Consider the following 25,689-nt stretch of genomic DNA (forward strand, 5'->3'; position numbering starts at 1 on the left):
TTTTGCCAGCATAAGCTATGTGTCCCATGGACATAACTACTGCTGTTCATTGAGCTGGTTTTATTATGTCGATGGCAGAGCTCTCTTCCATCGGCATAATGTGGCTACACAAACGATCTTACAGTGGCACAGCTGTATTGGTACAGTTGCATCACTGCATGCTTGTAAGTGTAGACATGACCTTACAAGGTCTGAGGTATCTTATCTCTCTCTCCTCTGCTACTTCCCCATATCTTCTGGAACCGACCCTTTCACCCGGAATTGACCCTCTCTCCCAGGCTTTTCCCACAATTTCACAACTAATGGTACAAGAGCCTTCTCCTTTGCAGTTCCTGCTCATTGTCAGAGCCTTACCGTTGTTCTGATCCATGAATTCCATTTATCTACAACTCATTTAAAAGCATCCCTTCTTCCCCTTTCAGGTTGCTACACACTCCTTCCTCACACATCTGGAGCTTCTTCCCACACTCATCTCCAATGCAGTACCTCTGGCTGCAATCTCAATTTCTTTGTCCACTTCTGCATACCTCTCCAGCTGCACCTCCAACCTACCTGCACACGTTCTGCAAATACTTCTAGCTGGGCTACTTTTCATGCTTCCAGGCCATGCCAGCCCAGGCCCACGCCACCACACGCACACACACATGCATACTTCCTTTAAATTGAGCCTTAAAAGAAAAAAAATCCCATTTGGTTCCAGCTTTACAGAGATGGACAAATCAATGGACTACTATCCCTAGAGGATGCAAAGTTATGCGACTGCTTTAAAAAAAAAAAAAAAAAATTATAAATGCTGTTGTGTATTTATGGTTCCACATAATGCAGATTAGAAGGATGTTCCCCGTGTAAAAACATGCATAGAATTTAGATTAGGAGCTATAATGGCAGCATCTTCAATTTTCTTGCTTTAAAATGTGCATACACCTTCACAACCTAGCCCCGATCCTGCACCCAGATCCACACTGGTGGACCTGATCGAAGAACTGGGACCCTAGTTTTATTGCACAAAAGGAGAAAAGTTTGTAAACAATCTTCAGTACTGGATCACTGAAACAGCTATCTTGTATAGTAATATCGGAACTGAAGCTAGACTTTAAAAATCATAGACATCTTGACAGATTAAGGACTCCAACAGTATTTCGAAACACACAGTTCTACTACCTGTAAATTCTCGATTAAGTTATCCCCTTGTCCACATTCAGCAAGTTCTGTGCCACCAATGTGTGAATGAATATCACCACCTGCCTGTGATTGCTCTGAAGAATTAGGATTGGAACCTTCACTCTTCTGGTTCTGCTGCACTGATAGTTCAGATGTGTTATCTTGAGCATCAATGTTGTTACAATAATTCTGATAATTGTAATAATCTGTAGAAAAAAGTTTAAATTGCATAAATTAGCAAAGTAACATTTTACACAAAATCAGCCTGATGAGTCTAATGTATGTGCTTCACTTTTCACAGGTAGACCAACTGGAATCAATTTCCAGGTAGCACACACCATTTTTTGTTTACCTCACTTTTGTTGAGCAAATGAAAGCTTGCTTAAATGTACTTGTGCATACACTTCAGCACTTGCATAAGTATTCCTGTTATTTATTCTTCTATTATGCTAGTGCCTAGAAGCCTCCATTAAAGATCACCATATCATTGTGCTAGGCACTGCACAGACAAGTCAAACAAAACAAAACAAAACCGAACAAAAATTGCTGAGCTCCTTGCCCTGGAAGCTCACAATCTAGAAATCAGGCAGCACATAATAAGTGGATGAAACAGAAAGGACTAGGATGATAAAATGACAATAAAATGAACTGTGTTCGGTAAAAGCTTAAAGGGCAACTCAACATTTGCCTAATTAACACCAGACAATAATGATTTAAATGCATCACAGCAGAAGTTGTTTTTAAAGAGGTATTTAAAAGAGGATAAGGGGATGGGATCCTAGCAAGTGCCCCTTCCCAATCACTGACTAGGACTGTTCTGAAGGGAAACCAAGCCTCTCTGCTCTGGATCCCCTTGGGTCTTTAGGTTGTGGTCTTGAGTCACTTGGGCCATCCAGACTCTGGAAAGCAGACAGGGCCCTCCTTCCTCATGAGGTTTCTGTATGCTGGGTGACAAAATGGACCCTTGAGCAGACCACTTTCTACCCTTTTAAAACCTGCAGCCCTATGTTCAGCGACCGCCTTGCCAGCTCCCTCACATGAGCACAGGCCCCTGTGAGGTGACTTACCAATGAGACCTCCCCCCATTAAACTAGTTCTTTTGCACAGGGACACGTCTTTTAGCAAATTAACAACCTTTGTGTATTTAATGGTCATCTCCCCTTTACTGTTATTCTTCTGTCACCAGCCTTTTGAATGCCAACACAACATGGAGGCAAACAGACCTTGGAGAAGGACAGAAGAGTGTATAGTCAAAACAGAGTTTGCAATCTGACAGACACCTGGGGTTCGTAATCTCACAGAGTTCAAAAATTGTAGAATCATATTCCCAGTTCCTCAAAGGTAGCTTTCCAATTTTGATTACGAGGTTTTTTTGCATGCATAGAGGGCAGCATGACTGCTTGAGGGAGAAGCAGATGAGGGGACAATCGAAGCTACATCACTAGCAATACAAAGCCGAGATCAGCAGTTCGATTTCCACAAACAATGGCAGGGCTTAATAGCGAAAGGCCTTAAAGGCAATGACAAGAAGTTGTGTCTGATGCAGGAGAGGAAGGGGAACTATATGTGCATATAAAATAAGCTTCAACTGAATAAGAAATGAAAAACAATATTTACAGGGTTAGTTAAGTCAGAGAACTCATTTAACTAATTAATGAAAGTGTTAAGGATCTCTTTCCACTGTTTCCAGTGCAATTTCCACTGGCTACCTGATTGTTGCCAAGAATCATAGTCCTCAGTTTGCACTTCTACACTAGATGTATCTCTCTCTTTTTCCTTCCTATCATGGACTTCCTTACTGAGTTCTTCGACCTGCAAGAAAAAGCATGCATTATAAAAAAATATTAAATCAAAGCCATTATAATTATCCATCTCAGAAAACTATTCTGCTCTATTTTCTTGCAGATATTGTAGAGAAACAACTATTTAAGTCTACCATAGATACCATAACTGATTTTAGTTTCTTGAAACTCCCATATATTAGATCAGTGGATGTCATAACAAAAGATGACATTCCAGTCATATTAAAGTTATACTGATTAAAGAAGAAAATGTGAAGGAATGGACCTAACCCCTAATTGTTTGTAAGATACAAGTTTAAAATTAAAAAAAACCCATATTTCATGTGACCCTAAAAGATAATGTTTATCATCTTAGTATACCAGTTAGTGATGTATCTTAAAATATAAAACCTCTGTGAGGTATACTGTCCCAAATCTTTACCAGGATGTCTTCCATCTTTTTCTTTCTCTTGCCTCTCCCTAGTGTAATCTTCCCTTTTGATTAAGGAACCAGGTTTGTGAATCTGAATATGATATAGAATGTACTTTTAACTGGTGGTTTCAAAAATGCTGGAACGAAGTTCCAGTACTGGACACTCAATTTGAGAAGCTAAATTAGATCAAATATCCCCGTGGGACTTTCCCTGAGCTAAAGAATTTTAGAGCTTATGATTGTCTGGTGCTGCAGCTGAGGAAAACAGCTCAGCGACATGATGGACTAACAGGGCCCAAAGCCTGTCAAGAGCCAGAGGGAGCATGAGGCTGGGCATGCAGACCCGGATCTCTCAGGGAAAGCCCTGAAAACTCAGGAATTGATGAGGTGTCTGGCTACTAAGGAAAGGGCAGCGGCAGTGTGAGAAGGGGGCTGTCTGGGGGAGGGGAGGGCGTGTCCAGGTGACGGGGGGGCTCGGGGAGGGGACAGACCCGCAGCGGCGCAGGACGGGGTCGGTACCTGTGTCTGCAGCGCCTCGTTGCTCTCCTGGGCCTCCCGGTAGAGCCGCTCCGTGTGGCGCAGCAGCCTCTCCACCTGCTCCAGCTGGCTCCGGCAGGACCCCAGCTCCGCCTCCAGCACCTCCACCTTCCCCTGCAGAGCCCGCAGCTCGGCACCCGGCTCCGGGAGCGGCGGGGAGGCCATGCCCGGGGCTCTGGCTCCCAGGGACCCTCAGCGGCCGCAGCACAGGCGCAGCCAGAGCCAGGAGACAAAGCGGCAGCGGTAGCCTCCCGCCATGGCCCCGGGAGTCCCTGGCGCCCGGCTAATAACGCTCCTGAGGAAGAGTTTCCGGCGGGAACGCGAGGCTGCGGCAGTGCGCTGCGCACTAAACTGGCACCACAGGGCGGGGCAGGGGCAAGTGACCTGGAAACGGTCCCAGGGCAACAGGAAGCGACGGAGAGTGCTAGGGCTCAGCTCTGCGCTTGCGCAGTGCACGTAGGCTTATAAATGGGGCCCGGCGTTACTGTTTGCTTCCCTATTTGTTCCGGGGGTGCTCGGAGTTCGGTGCGCTGGGCACCGCTCTTCTCGGGCCGAGCGGGAAGGACTCGGCGTTAGTGATGCTGTTGGAGGGCAGCAGGCGGGGTGGGGAGTAACCGGCTACAAGGGGCTCGGGACAAATAGCCGGCGGGTAGGAGAGCCTGATCCTGGGCAGCCGGATTGCTCAGGGCGGGGGCTCATAGACTTTAAGGTCAGAAGGGACCATTATGCGCTCTTGAGTCCTGATGGAGAGAGAGGCACTCCCGTAGCTTCCAGTCTGCCCCTGGGGAGACCGGGAGGAGGGGATTACGTGTGTGTAACGACACCTGTAGAAATGCTGAATAGCGACCCAAATCCCATTAATCACAGTGAGCTGGGAGACTCTGCTGATCAGCCCGTAGTAGTCATTGCTCAGCAGGCGCTGAATTTGAGCCAAACCAGACAGAGATTGGGTCTGTTTTAGGTTAGATTTTACCTTGCTTGTATTTTATAGATTGAAATCTGAATATGGTACAGAACCTGTTGAGTGATAGAGCTGGATTAAATTTGAAACTACTAATGCACTCCCCTTTCCTGCAAGCTGGTGTAATTTCTTGCTGATGTACAAGTCAGAGCATTGCCTTATAGGGATTCTTAAAGCATCACATAGTCGAATCCAAGAGCTCTTGCATTCAAAACCCTGAATGGAAGGTATTATTAATAATACTTCCAGTCAGTTTCAAAGAGTGCCACTCAGTTTATTAGTAGCCGAATATTTATACCAAACACATGCACACATTGTAAACAGTAGAATATTCCTGAAATTACTTTTAAAACAAAAAAAACCCACTCCACCTCTGCTCTGCCCTCTTCCCTGAGATCCCTGTGATGGGTTCCCCCTGGGGTGCTGTTTGAAGCTGGGGTACCACTGAACCCTCTAACCAGCCAGCTCCCTCTCTCACTATGCTGTTGTGACAAGCTGTGGACCCACTCTTGGTCTTACACTTCCACAGGCATTCATACAGGTAGGGACGCACCCAGCTGCAGTTGCATGCAGGCTCTCTGACTAGCCACTGCACAAACCAACAGTAGAAAGGCTGAAGTCAAGGTAACTCTCAGCTCTCCAGGCACGTACCGCCTCTGGAGCATAAACCCAAAATTATACCATCTTGTGCTGCACAGGGAACTGTACAATGTAAGTTCATAGAGTTCTCCTCCCCTAATGTGGAGAGGAATATGCAACAACCTTTGCCCCTTGAGCTACAATTTCCCACGCACTTCACTCCAACTCACTGGTTTAGATAAAGCAAAAACAAATTTATTAACTACAAAAGATAGATTTTAAGTGATTATAAGTGATAGCAAACAGCTCAAAGCAGATTACCTAATAAATAAACAAAAACATGAACTAAGTCTAAGCTACTTGAACCATAGGATATGAATTAGCAAATTCTCACCCTGGCTGATGATACAAGCAGGCTGCAGATTCTTAAGGGACAAGTTGCACTTGCTTTATAGCTTGGAATTCCCAGGTCTCTCATACATAGGCTAGAAATCCCGTTAGCCTGGTTCCAGCACTTCCCCCACATCACTCTTTGTTTCTCAGGTGTTTCCAGGAGTCTTCTTGTGTGGGGAGTGATGAACAACAGATGATGGTCACTCCCTGCCTTATATATCTTTAACATAGGGCAGGCACCTTTGTTTCAAAACTTGGTTCTCAGACCAGTTTGTGGAAAAATACTGACATCCCAAGTTGGAGTCCAGAGACATATGGTCTGGTCACATGCCCTTACAGTGTTATAGCTGCCATTGCTTATAGGCTGGCCAAAATGCCCACAGGAAAGTTAAGCTCTTCAACAGTCCATTGTCTTTGCTGATGGCCTGTCAGTCGAATCTGACTTCTTCACTATTGTACCTGAAAGGCTGGCCATGGGTGTTTTCCAGAGTAAGCCCATTTGAAATACAGATCCCTAGTCAATATTCATAACTTCAGATACAAAAATGATACATGCATAAAAATAGGATAACCATATTCATAGACTCCAGGACTGGAAGGGACCTCGAGAGGTCATCGAGTCCAGTCCCCTGCCCTCATGGCAGGACCAAATACTGTCTAGACTATCCCTAATAGACATTTATCTAACCTACTCTTAAATATCTCCAGAGATGGAGATTCCACAACTTCCCTAGGCAATCTATTCCAGTGTTTAACTACCCTGACAGTTAGGAACTATTTCCTAATGTCCAATCTAAATCTCCCTTGCTGCAGTTTAAGCCCATTGCTTCTTGTTCTATCATTGGAGGCTAAGGTGAACAAGTTTTCTCCCTCCTCCTGATGACACCCTTTTAGATACCTGAAAACTGCTATCATGTCCCCTCTCAGTCTTCTCTTTTCCAAACTAAACAAATCCAATTCCTTCAGCCTTCCTTCATAGGTCATGTTCTCAAGACCTTTAATCATTCTTGTTGCTCTTCTCTGGACCCTCTCCAATTTCTCCACATCTTTCTTGAAATGCGGTGCCCAGAACTGGACACAATACTCCAGCTGAGGCCTGACCAGCGCAGAGTAAAGCGGAAGAATGACTTCTCGTGTCTTGTTTACAACACACCTGTTAATGCATCCCAGAATCACGTTTGCTTTTTTGCAACAGTATCACACTGTTGACTCATATTAAGCTTGTGGTCCACTATGACCCCTAGATCTCTTTCTGCCATACTCCTTCCTAGACAGTCTTTTCCCATTCTGTATGTGTGAAACTGATTGTTCCTTCCTAAGTGGAGCACTTTGCATTTATCTTTATTGAACTTCATCCTGTTTACCTCAGACCATTTCTCCAATTTGTCCAGATCATTTTGAATTTTGACCCTGTCCTCCAAAGCAGTTGCAATCCCTCCCAGTTTGGTATCGTCCGCAAACTTAATAAGCGTACTTTCTATGCCAACAAAATCGTTGATGAAGATATTGAACAGAACCGGTCCCAAAACAGACCCCTGCAGAACCCCACTTGTTATACCTTTCCAGCAGGATTGGGAGCCATTAACAACTACTCTCTGAGTATGGTTATCCAGGCAGTTATGCACCCACCTTATAGTAGCCCCATCTAAATTGTACTTTCCTAGTTTATCTGTAAGAATATCATGCGAGACCATATCAAATGCCTTACTAAAGTCTAGGTATATCACATCCACCGCTTCTCCCTTATCGACAAGGCTCGTTATCCTATCAAAGAACGCTATCAGATTAGTTTGACACGATTTGTTCTTTATTCAGCAAATCATAACTTTTCCAATGACACCTCACATGCCCCATCTTGTACAAAATGCATCATAATTATATCAGATTCATACAACTACAGTGTCACAACCCCCTCCCTGGAGCACCTCCTGTCCACCACTTGCTCCTTTCTGCCCCCTTTCTGCAATGAGGGGGCAGAGAGGAGGGAGTGGCAGGGCAGACCGCTCAACAGCTGAGGGGTGCCAGCCCTGCTCAACAGCTGATTGGGGGTACAGGGGCAGCCCCACTCAATAGCTAATTGGGGGTACAGGGCCAGGGCCCCTAGATCAGCAGTGCTGGTCAGCCCCATGGGTGCTGAGTACCCCCTATTTTTTCTCCATGGGTGCTTGAGCCCCTGAGCACCCACAGAGTGGGTGCCTATGCTTGCTGCAGCACTCAGTAATTTCTCAACAGTTAGCTCTCCGAATGTGAGCAAATCCTCAGTCATAGCCACAGCAGCTACTAAGTCCTCTCTTTCCATGTTGACTAGAAGTGGAACATCACTTAGAGGTTCGTCAAACTCTTCAATATTCTCGTCTTGCACACTTTCCGCCGGCACAACACATTTGTCTTTCCTGAGATAGTTGGAAATTGTTGTTGGCTTTTACATCTTGCTATGGCTCAACAACAAGATGAACACAAGCTAGCAAATTTAAAGTTTTCAGAACAGTCTGACCATCTGCACTGGGATCTGCATCAAGAGCTACAATAATCCAATTTGTGATTTTTTGATCGGTAATGTCCCTTCATGTTCTTAATCACACCTCAATCCATAGGTGTGCAGAGCAGTTATCCAGGTAAAAGGCATATTTTATGGCTCTGCAAGCGAAGCTGGCAATCCCACTTGTTTAGCCAGTTAATGAAAATCTCACCCCATCATCGAGGCATTCGCTGAGCTGACAAAATTGAGGGGAAGTTTACTGAAATTCTTCAGAAAGCAGGTGGGTCATTTTGACTTCCCGATCATCAACGGTGGGCATTTGTCACTCTCATCCATGTTAGCACTGACAAGCACAGTTTCCTGCCCTTTGAAGCTTTCCCTCCTTTTTGCTTTTCATTTTTTTCTACATGTCCTCTATCACAGAGCCCTTTCAGATAAAGTGCTGTTTTTTCAGCATTGTAGATGTCAAACAGGGAAAACTTTTCAAGAATGAGGAAGTTTTTCACACTGTCACTGCTCAGCTACTGGTTTGTCCACCGACTGTTTTTTGCCAGGCTCTTTTTTGTAAGCAACACTGAAGTTTTTCTTCCATCTGGTAAACCAACCAATTGTTCAATCTAAGTAAAGCAGCAAGCTGAAGGGCTTTTTCCTTCATTGTGAGTCCAGCAAGCAGTGCTTCCTGCGCCCTCTTTTCCTTGAACCATATAAAGAGAGCCTGGTCGACATCAGGGACTTTTCCTTCATGCCCACGCTTACGGCAGCCATTGAACTGTCTGTCTTTGTATTTAGCCAAAAGCTTATCCTGCTGCTTCCACATTCTGCGTATAGCCAATCTGTGCAACTCCCACTTGACTGCACGTTGGTTTTGAGTAGCCCCCGGCATTTGACAGTCTTGGACTATCTGTCCTTTTTCTGTCAGTGAGAGACTTCTTGGCATTTTGTCTCTTTCTGCCACAAAAAAATGATGCAAGTAAGCAGAGGATGTGATGTCATGACATCACAAATGTTGCTCTTACGTGGAAGCTATGTTGCTGTTCCAAAGTGGACAATTCATGGTAGGGAAAGTGTTCCCAGGGGAAATGTTGCTTGTAAGTGGCAGTTGCTCTTACAAGGTGTTGCTGCAAACAAGCGTCTCTGTACTGGGATTCTATGGTGGCCTCCTTGGCAATAATCTGGTTTAGTTCCCCATAATAAATACATGCACTGGGAGCGTTACTGGAGATCTTGTTTTTGTCTTTAATGGTTTTGTAATTCTGTCAGAGTTCTTTAGTTCTGGCATCACAGTGGGCTACATCCTGGCAGTTTCCAGCACTTGTTGCAATATGTACACATAAATGTTTGCATTCCAGTGACTCTTGGAAAGATGGAACTAGACATGCTCCTCTCCCTAAAGAGCAAGGAAATCTAAGACTTCTGGATGGGACCGTTTAGAAACATGGATGTGATTGCTATAATGAACTTGGCAGGTGAACTTGACATGACCTTGAATTACAAATGGGCAAGCATGAGTGTGTGCTAGCAGTTTTTAAACAGACAGATGATGTCCAGTCTAGATGACCCTGTAGCTGTGGAAGGCACACAGGCAGTCAGACAGGCCAATCCAGTGTGAAAGCAATGGTGAGTGGGATAGCAGTGGGAAGACGCCTGAAGTAGCATAATTAATTTTAAATGATGATGCATCCACACAAACCTTACAGCTATATAATTCATTCCAAAATAGTTGTCACTTCTAAAGCTGATTGATTGAAGTGAGATAAGTTGCCAGATAAATAAAAAAAACAGTTTGTGGTGCTGGATGTAAGGCAGCTCATGGTGAAAAAACTAAAGATATATCAAAAAGCTTTCCTTTGTCGACAAGCCCGAAGAGTGCAGCCCTCTCTGTGTCTGTACCTGGGGTACAAAACATGCCAATCCCAAAGGACCCTGTCAGGGCTCCCTGGGCATGTACTTGTGATAGAGGCTTGTTCCTTCAGTCAGGCTCCTTCCAGGAATCAGCCCCTTTCAGCATTATAGCATCTTAAGTCTTTTACCTGCCAGTCAAACAGTAACCCACTGGTAGCCAGCATTAGAATAGTCCTTCAGTCACTGGGCATCTGGGGTCTCTAAGCTGGTTCACCTTCTTGCAGGCCTCCTTGTCCCCTCTTGGCTGTCCCCTCCAAGGAGTTTGGCCTTGTCCCCTCCAAGGAGTTTGGATCTGTGTAGCTTCTCTGTTGTCTTCTCTTTTGGGCCTTTAAACAACTCCCCCCACCCTGGGACTGATTTTCCTTAATTCTGGCTCTCTTCCTTCAGGGCCTGATGCACAGAGATATTAGTTCCCCTGCACCCAATGTCCTTCATCCTCCTAACTTCATTCTGTTCCTTAACAATACCTCGGTGCACCCTGTGGGATGCATGAGGGACCAACCAGCAGCAAAACTTCCCCACTCCTGTGGAGTTGGTCTAGAGTTTCAGGCTTCTGTGGCTCGCTGGTCAGATACTGCTGTAAGAAGGTCTGAAATCATCACTGCTGCTCCTGCTTGTATGCCTGTTGTTCCTGCATCACTGACAAGTCATGGTACCTCTTCCATGTTTCCTCTTCTCTCCACCGCCAGCCCCAGGGCTCATTGTATCCACCTATCTTCTTGACCACATGTAGGCGAGTGGGCTGGCTCACCAGTGTGGGGAAATAACCAGCCAGTCCAAGTCAGTTCATAGCCCTTGAGTCAGGGCTTTGCTTATTGTCTTGAAAAAAAAGAAAATGTGGAATGACAACTGTCATAAACAGATGGTTAAGGGTTAATGTCTCTTTTACCTGTAAAGGGTTAAGAAGCTCAGTGAACCTGGCTGACACCTGACCAGAGGACCAATGGGGGGACAAGATACTGTCAAATCTTGATGGAGGGAAGTCTTTGTTTGTGCTGTTTGTTTTGTTCGTTGTTCGCTCTTGGGGCTAAGAGGGACCAGATGTGTACACGCAGGTTTTCTCCAATCTTTCTGAATCAGTCTCTCATGTTTCAAAATAGTAAGTAATAGCCAGGAAAGGCAGATTAGTCTTATGTTTGTTTTCTTAACTTGTAAATGTGTCTTTTGCTGGAAGGATTTTTACCTCTGTTTGCTGTAACTTTGAATCTTAGGCTGTTGCGGGGGGAGTCCCTCTAGGCTATATAAATCTGAGTACCCTGTAAGCATTTTCCATCCTGATTTTACAGAGATAATTTTTACCTTTTCTTTCTTTAATTAAAAGCTTTCTTTTTAAGAACCTGATTGATTTTTCCATGTTTTGGAATCCAAGGGATTGAGTCTAAACTCACCAGGGATTGGTGGGGGGAAAAGGAATGGAATGGTTAATTCCTCTTTGTTTTAAGATCCAAGGAGTTTGGATCTGTGTAGCTTCCCAAGGCAACCCAGGGAAGGGAAAATCTGGGTGGGGAAAGGAGAGGGGATGGTTTATTTCTCCTTGTTTTAAGACCCAAGGGGTTTGGGTCTTGGGTTCCCCAGGGAAGGTTTTGGGGGAACAGGAAGTGTGCCAAACACTCTATTTTTGGCTGGTGGCAGCGTACCAAATTTAAGCTAGTAATTAAGCTTAAAAGTGATCATGCAGGTCCCCACTTTTTGGACGCTAAAGTTCAAAGTGGGGAAAAACCCTTGACAACAACATAAAGGAATTTTCCAACAAAGGTTGTGAGCCTCCAGTAGCTGAATGGTCATGGCCTCTCCTCAGCCTAGGGAAGTCCATAGGGCCTACTGCCTGCTCACAGTCCTTTTCTGCCTTACTTGCAACCTGGACTTTAGTTACAGCAGAGCACTTTCACTATATCTTTAGCTGAATCCCATAACTTCTTTGTGGGACTTCTAGAGCCTAAAGAGTCAATAACAAACTTCAAAGCATACTTTAATATTGAAAAAACACCACCATCTAAAACCTCCCCCTTCTCCTCTTTTACTCAGGTGCTGTGGCATGCTGTGAAGGACGGAACTGCTCACGTAATCAGGACCAGCGCTAGGGGTTTGAGCGCCCTAGGCGCACGGCCATTTCGCCGCCCCACACGCTGGTCCCCCAGCTCCGCAGTCCTGCCTGCAGATGGTCGGCTGCTCCCGCGGCTCCGGTGGAGCTGCCGCAGTCATGCCTGCGGGAGGTCCACCGCAGCCACGCGAGCAGCCGACTGTCCGCAGGCACCACTGCGGCAGCTCCACCGGAGCCGCCTGCCGCCCCCTCCGGCAAAATGCCGCCCCCTAATAATGCTGGCGCCCTAGGCAATTGCCTAAGCCACCTAAATGCAAGCGCCGGCCCTGCACGTAATTGCTTTTAAGGTTCATAATTTTTTATCTGCTTTTTCTGAAATGATAGTTCCATCTCCTTTGTCCAGATACTTGGCAAGTGAAGCAGCTTCTGGAGACTGTAGCCACCCCCGCCCATTTTTTCCCCAGGGTTCTGGGACAGGTTGCAATGACATGAAATTGCAGAGGCATGCTCTTCTACAGTTTTTTGTGTCCTCCTGGGTTTTTTAAATATCCTCTTCAGGGGATAGATGTGGTTGGAGGGAGAGATGCCCCTAGTATTTTGTTAGGTGATGGCCAGATGTGTTCTAAATTTGATGACGGTTCAGCTTTTTTCAGCTGCTTCCATTGGTGTCCAGTAGATGGCACTGGTTTATTACAATTTTTCATGGTTCTGTTTTGGCATCATGGATAGAATGACGACTTTTTACTTCATGGTGGCCAGCAGGAGGCTGGTGAAGGAGCTTGAAGAAATCCACAAATGTGGAATGAAAAGCTTCTGTAATATCCAGGTTGATTAAGCTAATTTATTGACTTGGCAAGGGCTTATTGTTCCTGACAATCCTCCATATGATAAAGGAGCCTTCAGAATGTTCCACCTTGTATTTAGCTGTGACATTTCGAGTACATTTCCCAGACCTGAGGAAGAGCTCTGTGTAAACTCGAAAGCTTGTGTCTCCCACCAACAGAAGTTGGTCCAATAAAAGATAATACGTCACCCACCTTATCTGTCTTTTACTTCTACAGTCATTCAAGCAATGTCAATTTAACAAGAATTCATGTCAAGCAGTTTCTATTTTTAGGCCATACGTTAAGTGTCTCTATTTTTTTATAGTATTTAATCTTTCAGTTCAGTTTACAAAAAACTAATCTTTCTATAAGTATAAATTCATTTTTTAGTAAACAAGTGTATTATGTTCTCCCACACTTGGGGATTTTGTGGGTTCCTCCAGCATTTTGTGCAAGCATTTTCTGCATTATATAGATTGTGCCTGATTGAATCCTTCCAGCCTTGGTAATCATCTGGCATAGCTAGAGTCTCTTCTGCTGTGATTGTCTCTAGGTGATTCAGAACAAGATGCTCTGCATGGGCATAAACTTTTAATAAAAGTTGCACGTGGACAGCATATTCAGCCTTATGCAGAACTTTATGGTCACCGTCCCAGGGCAACTTAATATCTAACTGGAGAATATGCTCAACTAAGTAAATGTTGGCTGCAGGTAATAGCTTTCACTCTTTCTCTGGTTGGATGCCTGACACTCAGGCTCTTTCTCTCTTCATCCCATAGTTGTCTTCCTCCCAGACACAGTAAAACAGAAGTGCTCAGGGAGCTCTTGCTGGTGATGTATGACATGGTGTCTGCAGTCCTCATTGCTTTTTATAAGGATAGGATCTGTTGTGTTAAGACGGTGTCTCCACCCAACAAGAGGTAGTTGTTAATGAAATACTTATTTGCTTTTATAGCTAGACAATTGGAGGATTGGGGCAAAAGAAATCTGATGAGGTTCAACAAGGACGAAGGCAGAGTCCTGCACCTCAGACGGAAGAATCCCATGCACTGCTACAGGCTGGGCACCAACTGGCTAAGCAGCAGTTCTGTAGAAAAGAACCTGGGGATTACAGTGGACAAGAAGCTGGATATGAGTCAATAGTGTGCCCTTGCTGTCAAGAAGTCTAATGGCATATTGGGCTGCATTCGTAGGAGCATTGCCAACAGATTGAGGGAAGTGATTATTCCCCTCTATTTGACACTGGTGAGGCCACACCTGTAGTACTGCATTCAGTTTTGGACCCCCCACTACAGAAAGGATGTGGACAAATTGGAGAGAGTCCAGTGGAGGGCAACAAAAATGATTAAGAGGCTGGGGCACATGACTTATGAGGAGAGGCTGAGGGAACTGGGCTTATTTAGTTTGCAGAAGAGAAGAGTGAGGGGGGATGTGATAGCAGCCTTCAATTATTTGAAAGTGGTTCTGAAGAGGTTAGAGCTAGGCTGTTCTCAGTGGTGGCAGATGACAGAACAAGGAGCAATGGTCTCAATTAATGCCTTATTTTGTCCTCCATGGTAGGACACTTTACCATGCCAAGCCAGTAGCAAGTAGTCTGTAATCATTGTAGCACAAAGCGTGGCAGTGAATGGTCCTGGGTTTTGGTTGCATTCATGCAACATTTGGTCTTTATCTTTCTGTGTCAGCCTCAGGAGAGTGATCTTATTCATGGTCACCTGGTTGAAATAGGGGGATTTTTGTAAGGGAACAGTAAGAGGACCCCGTTCATGCTGGGCTGTTTGCACTTGGCTAAAAGAGGTGAGGGATGTGCTGCACATGCACTCCAAAACCTCATCCCCTCCTTTTAAATGGCAAAACCAACCGGCATTGCTTGCTATGGGAAAGGAGGGCACTGCAATATGAAACCATTCCCACGTGTTGTGAAGGCAGAAGAATCCAACCCCACGTACCCTTTGGCTTATCATGGCTGCCTGGAAGCCAAATTCTGTTGCCCAATGATGTGTGATATATCAGCATACTGGCAGGCACTCAATATAAAAGGCAAAATGCGACCTTGTACTTAAAACACATGTGCCATCTGCTGTGAATTGCTTGATTCACTGTGAAAGAGTCTCCCTTTTGTTCTCAGAAATGTATCTTCTTAAATTATATTCTCCTTTTCTGTTCCCCTGCAGGTGCAAATGTTTCTATGCTCCCTGGATCAACTCCGTCCCTGAGGTTATCTCAGATTAGAAGGCAAAAAAAACGCACTCACAACTACATGTTTTCCGAGCTCATGCAGTCCTCGTGCACTGATAGGGCACAGCTGAATGCATGGAACCATTCAGTGGCAGAGGCCAGGAAAGCATACAGTGAGTGTGGTCAGAACACACAGGAGGAGATGCTGAGGCTAATGGGGGAGCAAACGGACAGAATCAGGCATTTGGTGGAGCTGCAGGAAAGGCAACTAGAGTACAGACCCCACTGCATCCATTGTATAACCGCCTACCCTCCTTGCCAAGTTCCATATCCTCCTCACCCAGACGCCCAAGAATGCTAGGGGAAGGCTCCAGGCACCCAGCCACTCAACTCCAGGGGATGGCCCAAGCAACAGAAGGCTGTCATTCAAACAGCTTTGATTTGTAGTGTGGCTACAATAAGCAATGTGGCTTTGTCCTTCCCTCCACCCCACCCGGGCTACCTTGTCAGCGACCTCCATGTTTTTTTTAATAAATAAAGAATGAATGGATTCAAAACAGTAGGGACTATTTCCTTTCCCTGGCACATGGCAGAAAAAAAGTTTCTCCAATAGTGTGTGGTTTCCCAGTTTTAGCTGTCCAGTATGACCCAGCTAAAGATGCCTCAAGAGCTTTCTCATTTACGGTTACTGCCATTTTCAGTACTGTCTTCTGGCCCTGTAGCTCTCTAAGCTTTCGCTGAAAAAAATAGCGTGGTTTTGTTTGACAAGAACTGTGCTGTGTCTGCATGTGCCGCAACATTTTAGACGGTTTTAAACTCTCCTTTGCCAGAACTTTGCCACGCAGCACACACTGTGGCCGTGGGTCCTCCTCAGAACAGTCCCTGTAAATCCATATTCCAAATACTTCAAATCGTATTTGCAATTTCTTAGTTTTTTACTGTTCGGATCCTCATTGTCAGCTCTTCTTTTGCTGCAAGTGGCAATCAACTCCCCTTCCTTACCCCCCTTTCCACCACTTTTCTTCAGGATATGATCCATTGCTAAAATTATTTCTACAGCCACTTTTCAAACTAGCTTCAACCACAATGTGCTGAGTCAGTTGCTAGGTAACCATTTCAGACAGTTCTGACAGACACGTGCCTGAGTAGAGAAAGTGACGCATTATAAAATAAAATAACTTTAACTTAATAGAACCACTTTTATTACTTTTATTATTGTGTCATTTGTCTTTGTCTAGGCGACCCCATGAAAACAAACTTGTGATCCACTCTGAGGTCACGACACACAGCTTGAGAACCGCTACAGTAGAACTTCTAGGTTAACCTCCAACATAGCAGGGTGTAGAAAAATGAACAGGAGTTGGAAGGCTGTTGCCAAAGTCCTGGCAGACCGGTGTTACTGTGAAGTACCAGAGTGAGGGGGAAGACACCAACCCAGGCCCTGGGGCATGCCCAACATTTTCTGACTGGAAACACAGATCAAGCTTTCACAGGGCAGCTTGATGTGAAGTTCACCACAGCACAGGCTCAATGCCAATTTTTCTCTGCTGCAGAGAGACGAGGTTGGGCTTGGCTAAGCTGCATACATTTGGGCTGGGATGAGGGCACCGGGAGTTGGCAAACCAGACCTTCTGAGGCTGGAGGGATTTGGGATGCTGACCTTCTCTAGTTGCATTCCAGTAGGTGGTTGTCAATCGTAATACTGAGTTTGATCAAGGTGTTCAGACCAACCTGTGGCTCTACTTGTGCTAGCTCATCATCAGTCTAATCTTCAAGGCAGATATGGGAGTGGTAGCAATGCTCAGCCTCCTTCCATGTGGTGTCAGCTACCAGACACCAAAACTCTGTGACATAATTAGCAACTGGCCATTGTCCCTGCTACAGGATCTAGAACAGTGGTTTTCAAACTGTGGGTCATGACCCTTGTGGCAAACTCAGGACACTTAGCTACCAAGAGTGGGGTAGTAATTAGTCCCAGAAGGCTTAACCATGGAGGAATAAGGTTCAGCTGGAACAGGGGTTACCAGGGAGGTAATTAGTTTCAGCTGGCCCCAATGGCTGGAGCCCTTTTTAAACCCTCCCTGGCAGGGAAGTGGGGGGGGGGGGGCGGAGGAGAGAAGTAGAGTAGCTGCCAGTGAGTAGAGGCAGCTGAACTCTAAAAACTTTTCTTGCAAGGCAGGTTGCACTCTCCCCAGAAGGAGAGGAAAACAGAACAAGGGCCTGACTGAGAAGGGATCAGCCAGACCCTGCGCGACTGTGAAGGGCTTTTGCTTTGCCCAAGCCTATGTCTCCAAGGCTGAGGAGGACAGAGCTAGGGGAGGAGAGACAGGTACTTTGCCACACCCTGTACTGAGTCACGGTGGATCTGGTCAAAACCACCAATCGTGCCATTAAAAGTCCAGTCGGAGGTGCTGCTTGGCTAAGGAAGGCTAGTTCCTACCTGTTCTGACACCATGCTGCGCCCTGGAAGTGGCCAGCAGCAGGTCCTGGTCCTAGGCAGGGGGGCCACGAGGCTCTGTGCGCTGCCCCCACCTTGAGCATTGGCTCCGCACTCCCATTGGCCGGTTCCTGATCAATGAGAGATGGGTGAGGAGGTGCCTGTAGACAAGAGCCGCACAGAGCTGCTTGCATGCCTCCACCTAGGAGTCAGACTTCCTGCTGGCTTCTTCCAGGGTGCAGCACTATCTGCAGTGCCTGGACAGGTGGGAAGCCTGCCTCTGCACCCTGGCTGTGCCACTGACCGGGAGCTGCCAGATGGAAGCCCGCACCCCAACCCCCTGCTCCAGCACTGAGCCCCCCCAAACCTGGAGCCCCCTCCTGCACCCCAATCCCCTCCTTCACCCAGAGCCCCCTCCCACACCCTGAACCCCTCATTCCTGACCCCACCCCGCAGCCCTCACCCCCACACCCCAACCCTCCTCCCCAGCCCTAAGCCTCTTCCACTCTCCAAACCCCTCATCCCCAGCTTCGTTGGGTTGCGGACATCAACAATTTTCTTCAACTGGGTCGCCAGAAAAAAAATGAAAATCACTGATCTAGAGTGCATCCTCAGCTATGCACACGCAGCTCAGGTCATCAAAAATTACCACTGTGGCTAGAACAAAGTCCTCAACCTGCTTCAGGAAATGTCTAAACTTCCCTGCTCCTGCTGTTCATCAGAATGAATATAAATAGCATTACAGTGAAGGAGTCAGTCTTTGCTGGAAAGACTGTCTCAATTCCTAGGATAGAATTCTCTGGCCTCATGATTGATTCTCATCCTCTTCCTGCCCCATCGCCTTATGTGTGTTGTCTGGTAGACAACACATAAGTAAATCTGTTCCTTGTCTCAAATCCTGCCCCCTCACTTCATGCACATGTTCTTCTGCCAGTGGGCATGGAGGTGAGGACAGAGAGGAGGTGGGGAATGTCAGGCAAAGGGACCTCCCCTTTGCCTTGGACCCATATTTTTTTTTTACATAGGATAGAGAATAGATTTACAGTGGTGCTAATATGCATTAATAACAGACATTTACTTTTTTCCTTGCATGTAATATAGAAACTTCACTTCCTTAATACATGAAGAAAGGTGCTTAAGCTTTAAGTATATAGTACTCTTCAAGGTATATCTAATCACTGCCCAGGAATTTTCCATTATACACCAATAAAACTGTCTATTCCCTAAAACAATGCAGTTCCTTTCCCTCCAGTGCTGGCTGGCAACAGTTACTATTAATCTCCTGTTGGAGTTCTTCAGTGTAGGATTTAGTTTACAGAACCCTGCAAATCCACAGATATCTGCTTTATAACCGTGTATATCTGCATCGGTGGATGCAGATGTGGTTGTATTGTGTACTATCTTTGTGGATTGCAGATTGGATAAGGATCCAAATTTTTGTGTCTGCGCAGGGCTCTAACAGTGAGATAGGCTGGAGATGCATATAGAAGGTAGAGTGCAGCTCATGGGTCAGATGTGAGTTAACTATTGTGGATTGGGTATGGATCCAGATTTTTATATCCACATAGCGTTCTATTAATTTGCCATTAAACTCTCTGACAGCTTGCCTACAAAGTGTGCAAGTGCACACCAGCTGAAGTGTAAATTCTAGTGCATACTAGGTCATGTTCATAGAATATCAGAGATGGAAGGGACCTCAGGAGGTCAACTAGTCCAACCCCCTGCTCAGGGCCAGACCAATCCCCAGACAGATTTTTGCCCTAGATCCTTAAATGGCCCCTCAAGGACTGAATTTACAACCCTGGGTTTAGCAGGCCAATGTTCAAACCACTGAGGTATCCCTCTCTTCATAGTTGCATCTCAAAACAGTAGTATGTCAACATGCACTAAAGAACTTTTAGTATGTTAGCAGGGGCCACACAGCTAGTTGGTACATGACACTCTGAGGCAACTAGAATATACACTTCAGCTGCTGTGCACTAATGCACTATGTTCACAAGCCCTAAAACTAATTCTATAATGGATATCTGAGGGCTCTGTCCTGCCATACATGATCATAGTTGGTGAAAATACTATAGTCTTAGACTGTCTGTGTAGGCACTGTGATCATTTTTAATTGCTTGTCATTCAAGATGCTGGTACTTCTCGCCATAGAAAAAATAGTTCCCTAAAATAGCACGATTTTGCTTTTGCTTCCTTCAACTGATGCCCTTAAAAGGAAAAAGTGTAAAGCCAAAATGAGGGGCTATCATTTATACAATTTGATGGTTTCCTATGGTTGAAGGTGTCCTACATTACAAATTCATACAATATGCTGAAAGGATCTATTCCTAAAAGTGCTGTGTGGATGCACAAGACCCACAAGGCAAATATAAGGGACAGAAAAGCAACACAAAGAAAACTCGTGGAAGAGTACAACAGTGTTGTACCCAGTCGTTTGTCAGCTGTCAGTAGATAAGAGACTGGAATCAGGCATATCTTATGGAAACAGGGGTGTGACCAGCTACTACAACTACATGCCTACTACAAATGCTCATAAACTACTACAAACAAGTACAGTAACTAGCTGCAGAACCTATTCTGTGCATTGTAAGATCACACTGTGAAGACATTAAACTCTATTGTATAATGTGGAAATCATATTTATGGAGAGTCTGCCATTCTAAATACAATAGAACCGCAGATTTACCAATACCTCGAGAATGGAGGTTGTTTGTAACTCTAAAACATTCGTAGCTCTAAACAAAACATTATGGTTGTTCTTGCAAAAGTTTACAATGGAAGATTGAAAAAGGAAGAAAAATGCTGCTTTTAACCATTTTCATTTAAATGAAACAAGCACAAGTTTCCTTATCTTGTCAAATCTTTCTTTTTAAAATGTTCCCTTTATTTTTTTAGTAGTTTACATTTAACACAGTACTGTACTGTATTTGCTTTTTTTTTTTGCTCTGTTATGTACTTCCAGTTCCAAATGAGGTGTGTGGTTGACCTGTCAGTTCATAACTCCCGTGTTCATAACGCTGAGGTTCTACTGTATTACTTATCCAAAATAAAAATGTACTTAAAAATTGAATTCAACCTCTATGCCACAGGAAGATGGATGCTTTGATGGCCAATGCTCAACATACAATATGTGCTATCACATAGGAGTGGATTTACCATGAAACAAACCATGCAGCGGCACAGGGGCCCCTAACAACAGGGGGCCACCCAAAATGCAGGACAAATATCTGACAACTTGCTCTTGAGTCCTGGCTGGAAGTGCAGCAGGGCTCAGGCAGGCAGGCTGCCTGCATGCCATGGCCAGTGGCCCCACACCACTCCTGGAAGTGGCTGGCTTCTGGCACATCTCTGCACACCCCTGGCATGGGGGAGGTGGCTCCGCGCGCTGCCCCCGCCCAAGTAGTGCACAGAAACCTGCTTCCTCCTCCCCCCAAGGGGCGCACAGAGACGTGCCAGCAGCAGGGCTAAGGCAACTCCCTGCCCACTCTGCCTCCCTACCTATGTGCCGCTTCACTCCTGGAAGCAGCTGGCATATCCCTGTGGCTCCCGGCGGGAGGTTGTCTCCACGTGCTGCCCCAGCCCCAAGCATTGACTCTGCAGCTCTCATTGGATGGGAACTGAGGCCAATGGAAGCTGTGCGGGCAGCGCATATAGGCAGCGATGTACGGAGATCCCCTGCTCACCCCCTACCTAGGAACCTCTGCCAGAGGGTTGTGTGTGCCAGTTGCTTTGGGAGCCACGCCATTCCCCTGCCCCTCTCCTGCACCCCAATCCCCTGCCCCCATTCAAAGTACCTCACGTTATTTTCATTTATTCCCATTACTTATAATATAGAAGAAGGATAAAGAAACAAAAGAATTAAAAAAGGCTGGGGGAGATAAGAGAGAATGTTCTTTTTCTTGGCTGGGTCCCAAGGGGGGAAGCTGAAAATGGAGCTGCGCACAGGACCCAACTAACTCTAAATCCGCCACTGCTATCACGGCATCCTTTTCTGCACTATCTGTTCCCTTCAGTCATTCACACACGATATTGTTCTGTAACTTGCTGTTAATTTACTTTATGTTAAGTTGAGAGACAGCTTTAATCTGTTTGCAAAAATAGCATTAAACTGTGAAAAATATCATAAAAAGCTATCTGCCGTCTTTCATTCATAGTAATTATTCGATAACGAAATACTTCTGTTCTTATAAATGTGAAGCTGGTTTTGAAACCTTGCGATAGGCATGTGGGCTGCAGTTAATATATGCCTCCTTATGCCAAACATACCCAGCTTTGTATGTTGCTAAAGAGGCTTTCTATAAAACTCTGGCTGTGTCTCAGGCAGCTGACTCTATTTTGATTTAAATAATAAAAATATGTATATACAAAGCATTAGACATCCTGAATCATAATTGTTGTAATATTAATTAAATAATTATTCAAAAAGGAACTCTGCTGCAAAACAGCTCCTTTCCATTCTCTCACCATTCTGGGAAACATACCCTCAGCCCTCTTCAAACCCCTATCAAAATATATGTTTGCAAAACCGCAATTCCCCAGTAATATTTCTGTTATATCCTTTGAAATAAAGCAGCATGGCTTGTGGTAAAGAGCCTCAGGGTAATCGCTGGGCAACTTCCTATTAAAGCCTGGTGCCACAGAATATGCATTATTCTAAAAGGGGGTTCAGATCAAATCAAGCATAAGAGAACAGCCACAGCTCATTCACATGTTTACCTAGAAATGACTCCATCACTCAGCAATGTAATGAAGTCAGTACTGGTTCTTGTCTCAATAGCCTAGCAGATGCCTCAGGCACCATATAAAGTCTATGTCTAAATATCTAGAGAGCAAGTATAAAATGATATTAATTCTTACATTAGCTGCACTAATAAGGCAATACTGAACTGAGTGCTCACACAAAATACAAAGCAACTGGGCCAACATGAGTTTGCTTGCCCAGTGTTGTTTGGGAACTAATTGCAGAACAAAACATTTATCTGATTCACAATGGTAGCTTGAATGACACAGTCCAATTAAGTATATGCCCATTGGAAATTATGATACAAAAGGACACCTTTAGACTGTAGATGATAAAAAGCAATTAATGGCTATTGAGTGCTACTTTCAGGTGCTACTCTTAGCATGTGCTAGTGGTATGGAGGAGAGAAAGGGCCTAGCGAGGGCACGACTTGCATATGAGGGAGTGCTGCTTCCCATCTGTCCTAACTCCACCTTCTGTCACCACTGGCATTAATGCAAGTATGTGGGCAGAGTGGGAATTAGATGCTGCCATTGTGCTATGGGTGCAATTTACGTCCACTTCACATTTACCTAGTTCAGGTGACTAAGGGTACAAAAGGTTCAGTGCAGCAGAAAGCTTCCTGGAGGCATTCTGGATGAGAGGGCACTGCTGGAGATACACAGGAACAACTACTCAACATGAATTTCTGCTGAAAGGCTGCACATTTATTTTTTTCTACGTTTGTATCCACATCACCATAACTACACTGTAAACCTGGAGGTAAATCTTTGCAGCTTAAAGGTTTCCAGGGCCCATAAATCCTAGTCTGACCACACTGTCACAGGGCTTGTCCATACAATCAAGTTGCACCAGTATAGTTTATACTGATTTAATTATACTGTTGCCTCTTTTGACCTCATCAGCTAGTCAAACTCTGGGGCCTGGGGACATTCTAGTTGAAAGCAGGAACTGATGGAGTCTCGTATTTTCTTTGGTGCCATCTCGTTTATTTCCAAGGAATGTACAAAGTCCTGCCTCTCTGAATGCAGAGGGGATGAGAAACAAAGGAGCAATTTCTTAGTTTACAGCCCCAGACCTCTTTAGCCAACACCAGACCCAAAAGTGCTCTTTCAAGCTTTTTTCCAGGGTCACACTGGGTATGTCTACGCAGGGATAAAAGACCTCTGGCATGGCTGTGGCTGGCTCGGGTCACTGACTCAGGCACATGGAACTCGGGCTGCAGGACTAAAAATCTCTGTGGAAATATTCAGGCTCGGGCTGGGAGACTGAGCTCTGCGACCTTCAACCCTTGTAAGGTCCCAGAGCTCAGGCTCCATTCCAAGCCCAAATGTCTGCACAGTGATTTTTCCACCCCAGAGCCTGAGCCCCACAAGCCCAAGTTAGCTGAGCTGGGACAGCCACAGGTTTTTTTAATTTCTGTATAGAAATACATTATGTTCACAATCTACTGAGTGGCTTTCTTGGTTTTTTTTTGCTTCTGCTTCTCTGTTCTGTGTGCTCTCAGTTTCTGTGTCTTCCCTTAGAGACATACCTCTCCACTCTTCCTCCCCCCCATCCCCCACCTGGTCATGATACCCATTGGAACCCCACACCCACATGGTGGTAGTCTCTGGGCAGATTCTGTTAGGCCTTGTTTTAAGTATGGCCCTGAAGTGGTTCTTATACCTATCCTAAGTGAAAGCTGTATTCACATATTAGTTTGAAGAGGTTTTTACTCAACCCATAACAAGTTTTCACCCAGCTCATAATACCCATGTAACTAATCTGATTGTTTGAGTTCATACTGCTTTGCATGCACTAGTTTAAGCTACCTTGCTTGTGGAGCAGTGTGTCCACACAGCAAAATGCTCTATCAATATAAACACCTTGCAGTTTGTGTGGCATTCCAGGTTCAAAGCACTGCTAATAGGGTTTATACAGTCTCAATGCTTTTCACAGTGGATTGTGGGATATCTGCCAGTACTGGGTGGAACATTAGTATTCAGGGTCAAACTCCCATTATTCTTCCTGCTGCATCCTATTATTCATTGGGTTCTTGTTGGCTGATTCATTTTCAAAGAGCTGTCAGGTAGCATGGAGGAAGCACTGCTAAGCTTCACAGGCTTGTCCAGGATCCTCCTGTCTGCATTATTTGGTAGATGTTGAGAGCTGAGCAGCCAGGCAGCTTTAAGTGAGACTGTGGCTCACCACTGTGATTCTGCACAGCTAATCTGAGAGGAGGAGGAGAGATACTAGCAGATGCTCCTGCATGACACATTCCTTGATCAGCTGCATTTGGCGGAATGCTGCTTCTGGACCTGGCCAGCCAGCACAGGACAGCACAGTGAAGTAAACCAGGATTTCTGGCACAAGATAAACTAGTAAGACAGTTTCTGTTGGGAAAAATAAATGCCATTATACTAGCACAACTTCTCCATGTAGATACAACCATAGCTACAGCCATCCAACTAGATCAAGTTGCAATGATTACTTAGCACAAGAGATAGTGAGTGTGTTACAGGGCTGCTCTCCCACAGACCAATTGCTAAGAATTCCTCAAGCCATTAATGATGGATTCATGATCCAGGCTGAACAAGATACCAATGTCTGACATGGTACCTATCAGGACAAAAGACCCAAGGACAGTGAACTTGAGGCCCAGCAACTATCTTTCCCCCTCGCCCCTCAGAACCAGGCATAAATGCAAATATCTTTATCTCCTGGCTGATGTTCTTTCTGACCCAATTCACAGCCACCAGATTTTGTCACCTCACCATACTCACAAGGTAAGGAACCTGCTCGGAACAGATGTTTCAAGTCATCCAGTCATGTTAATCCTTCTAATCGCACCAGCACAGGTTCTAACATTGAATCATTCTTACCAAGGTGCACAGTGATTGCATCAGGAGGGCTGAAGCGTGAACTCAGATGGGATGTACCAGTGTTATAGGTGTTCCCAACTCATAGCATGGATACTTTCTTAATGAACCTGCAGCATCATAGTGTGATGCTGTACCCCATAATGCTTTATGGGAATATGACTATTCATCCTATTTGTACACATATATCATTTTTGTACTTGAATATTGGCTGTATACTTGCTTGATTTCTAAGGCCTTGGCTACACTGGAGAGTTGCAGCGCTGGTGGTGGCTTTACAGCGCTGCAACTCACTCACCGTCCACACTTGCAAGGCACATCCAGCGCTGTATCTCCCTGGCTGCAGTGCTGGCTGTACTCCACCTCAGCCTGGGGAAT

At 45.3% G+C, this 25,689-nt stretch overlaps 1 protein-coding gene across 4 annotated transcripts in view; it reads right to left on the reverse strand.

Annotated features, from left to right (window-relative positions):
• AGGF1 (angiogenic factor with G-patch and FHA domains 1) overlaps positions 1-4,294 on the reverse strand; it is a 42,149-nt gene extending 37,855 nt beyond the window's left edge. The window contains exons 1-3 of one of the 4 annotated variants that reach the window (XM_050944579.1): positions 3,895-4,292; positions 2,871-2,973; positions 1,162-1,367 (exon numbers count right to left, since the gene is read on the reverse strand). In XM_050944579.1, coding sequence (XP_050800536.1) covers positions 1,162-1,367; positions 2,871-2,973; positions 3,895-4,077 — 492 coding nt within the window. In that variant the 5' untranslated portion in view covers positions 4,078-4,292. Of the gene's footprint in view, positions 1-1,161; positions 1,368-2,228; positions 2,385-2,870; positions 2,974-3,894 lie in introns of those variants that run through there. The other 3 variants (XM_050944581.1, XM_050944580.1, XM_050944582.1) reach the window with 3 other exon arrangements.
• Between the last annotated feature and the right edge of the window lie 21,395 nt (positions 4,295-25,689).

This window comes from Gopherus flavomarginatus, chromosome 3, assembly GCF_025201925.1.
Source record: "Gopherus flavomarginatus isolate rGopFla2 chromosome 3, rGopFla2.mat.asm, whole genome shotgun sequence".
NCBI lineage: Eukaryota > Metazoa > Chordata > Testudines > Testudinidae > Gopherus > Gopherus flavomarginatus.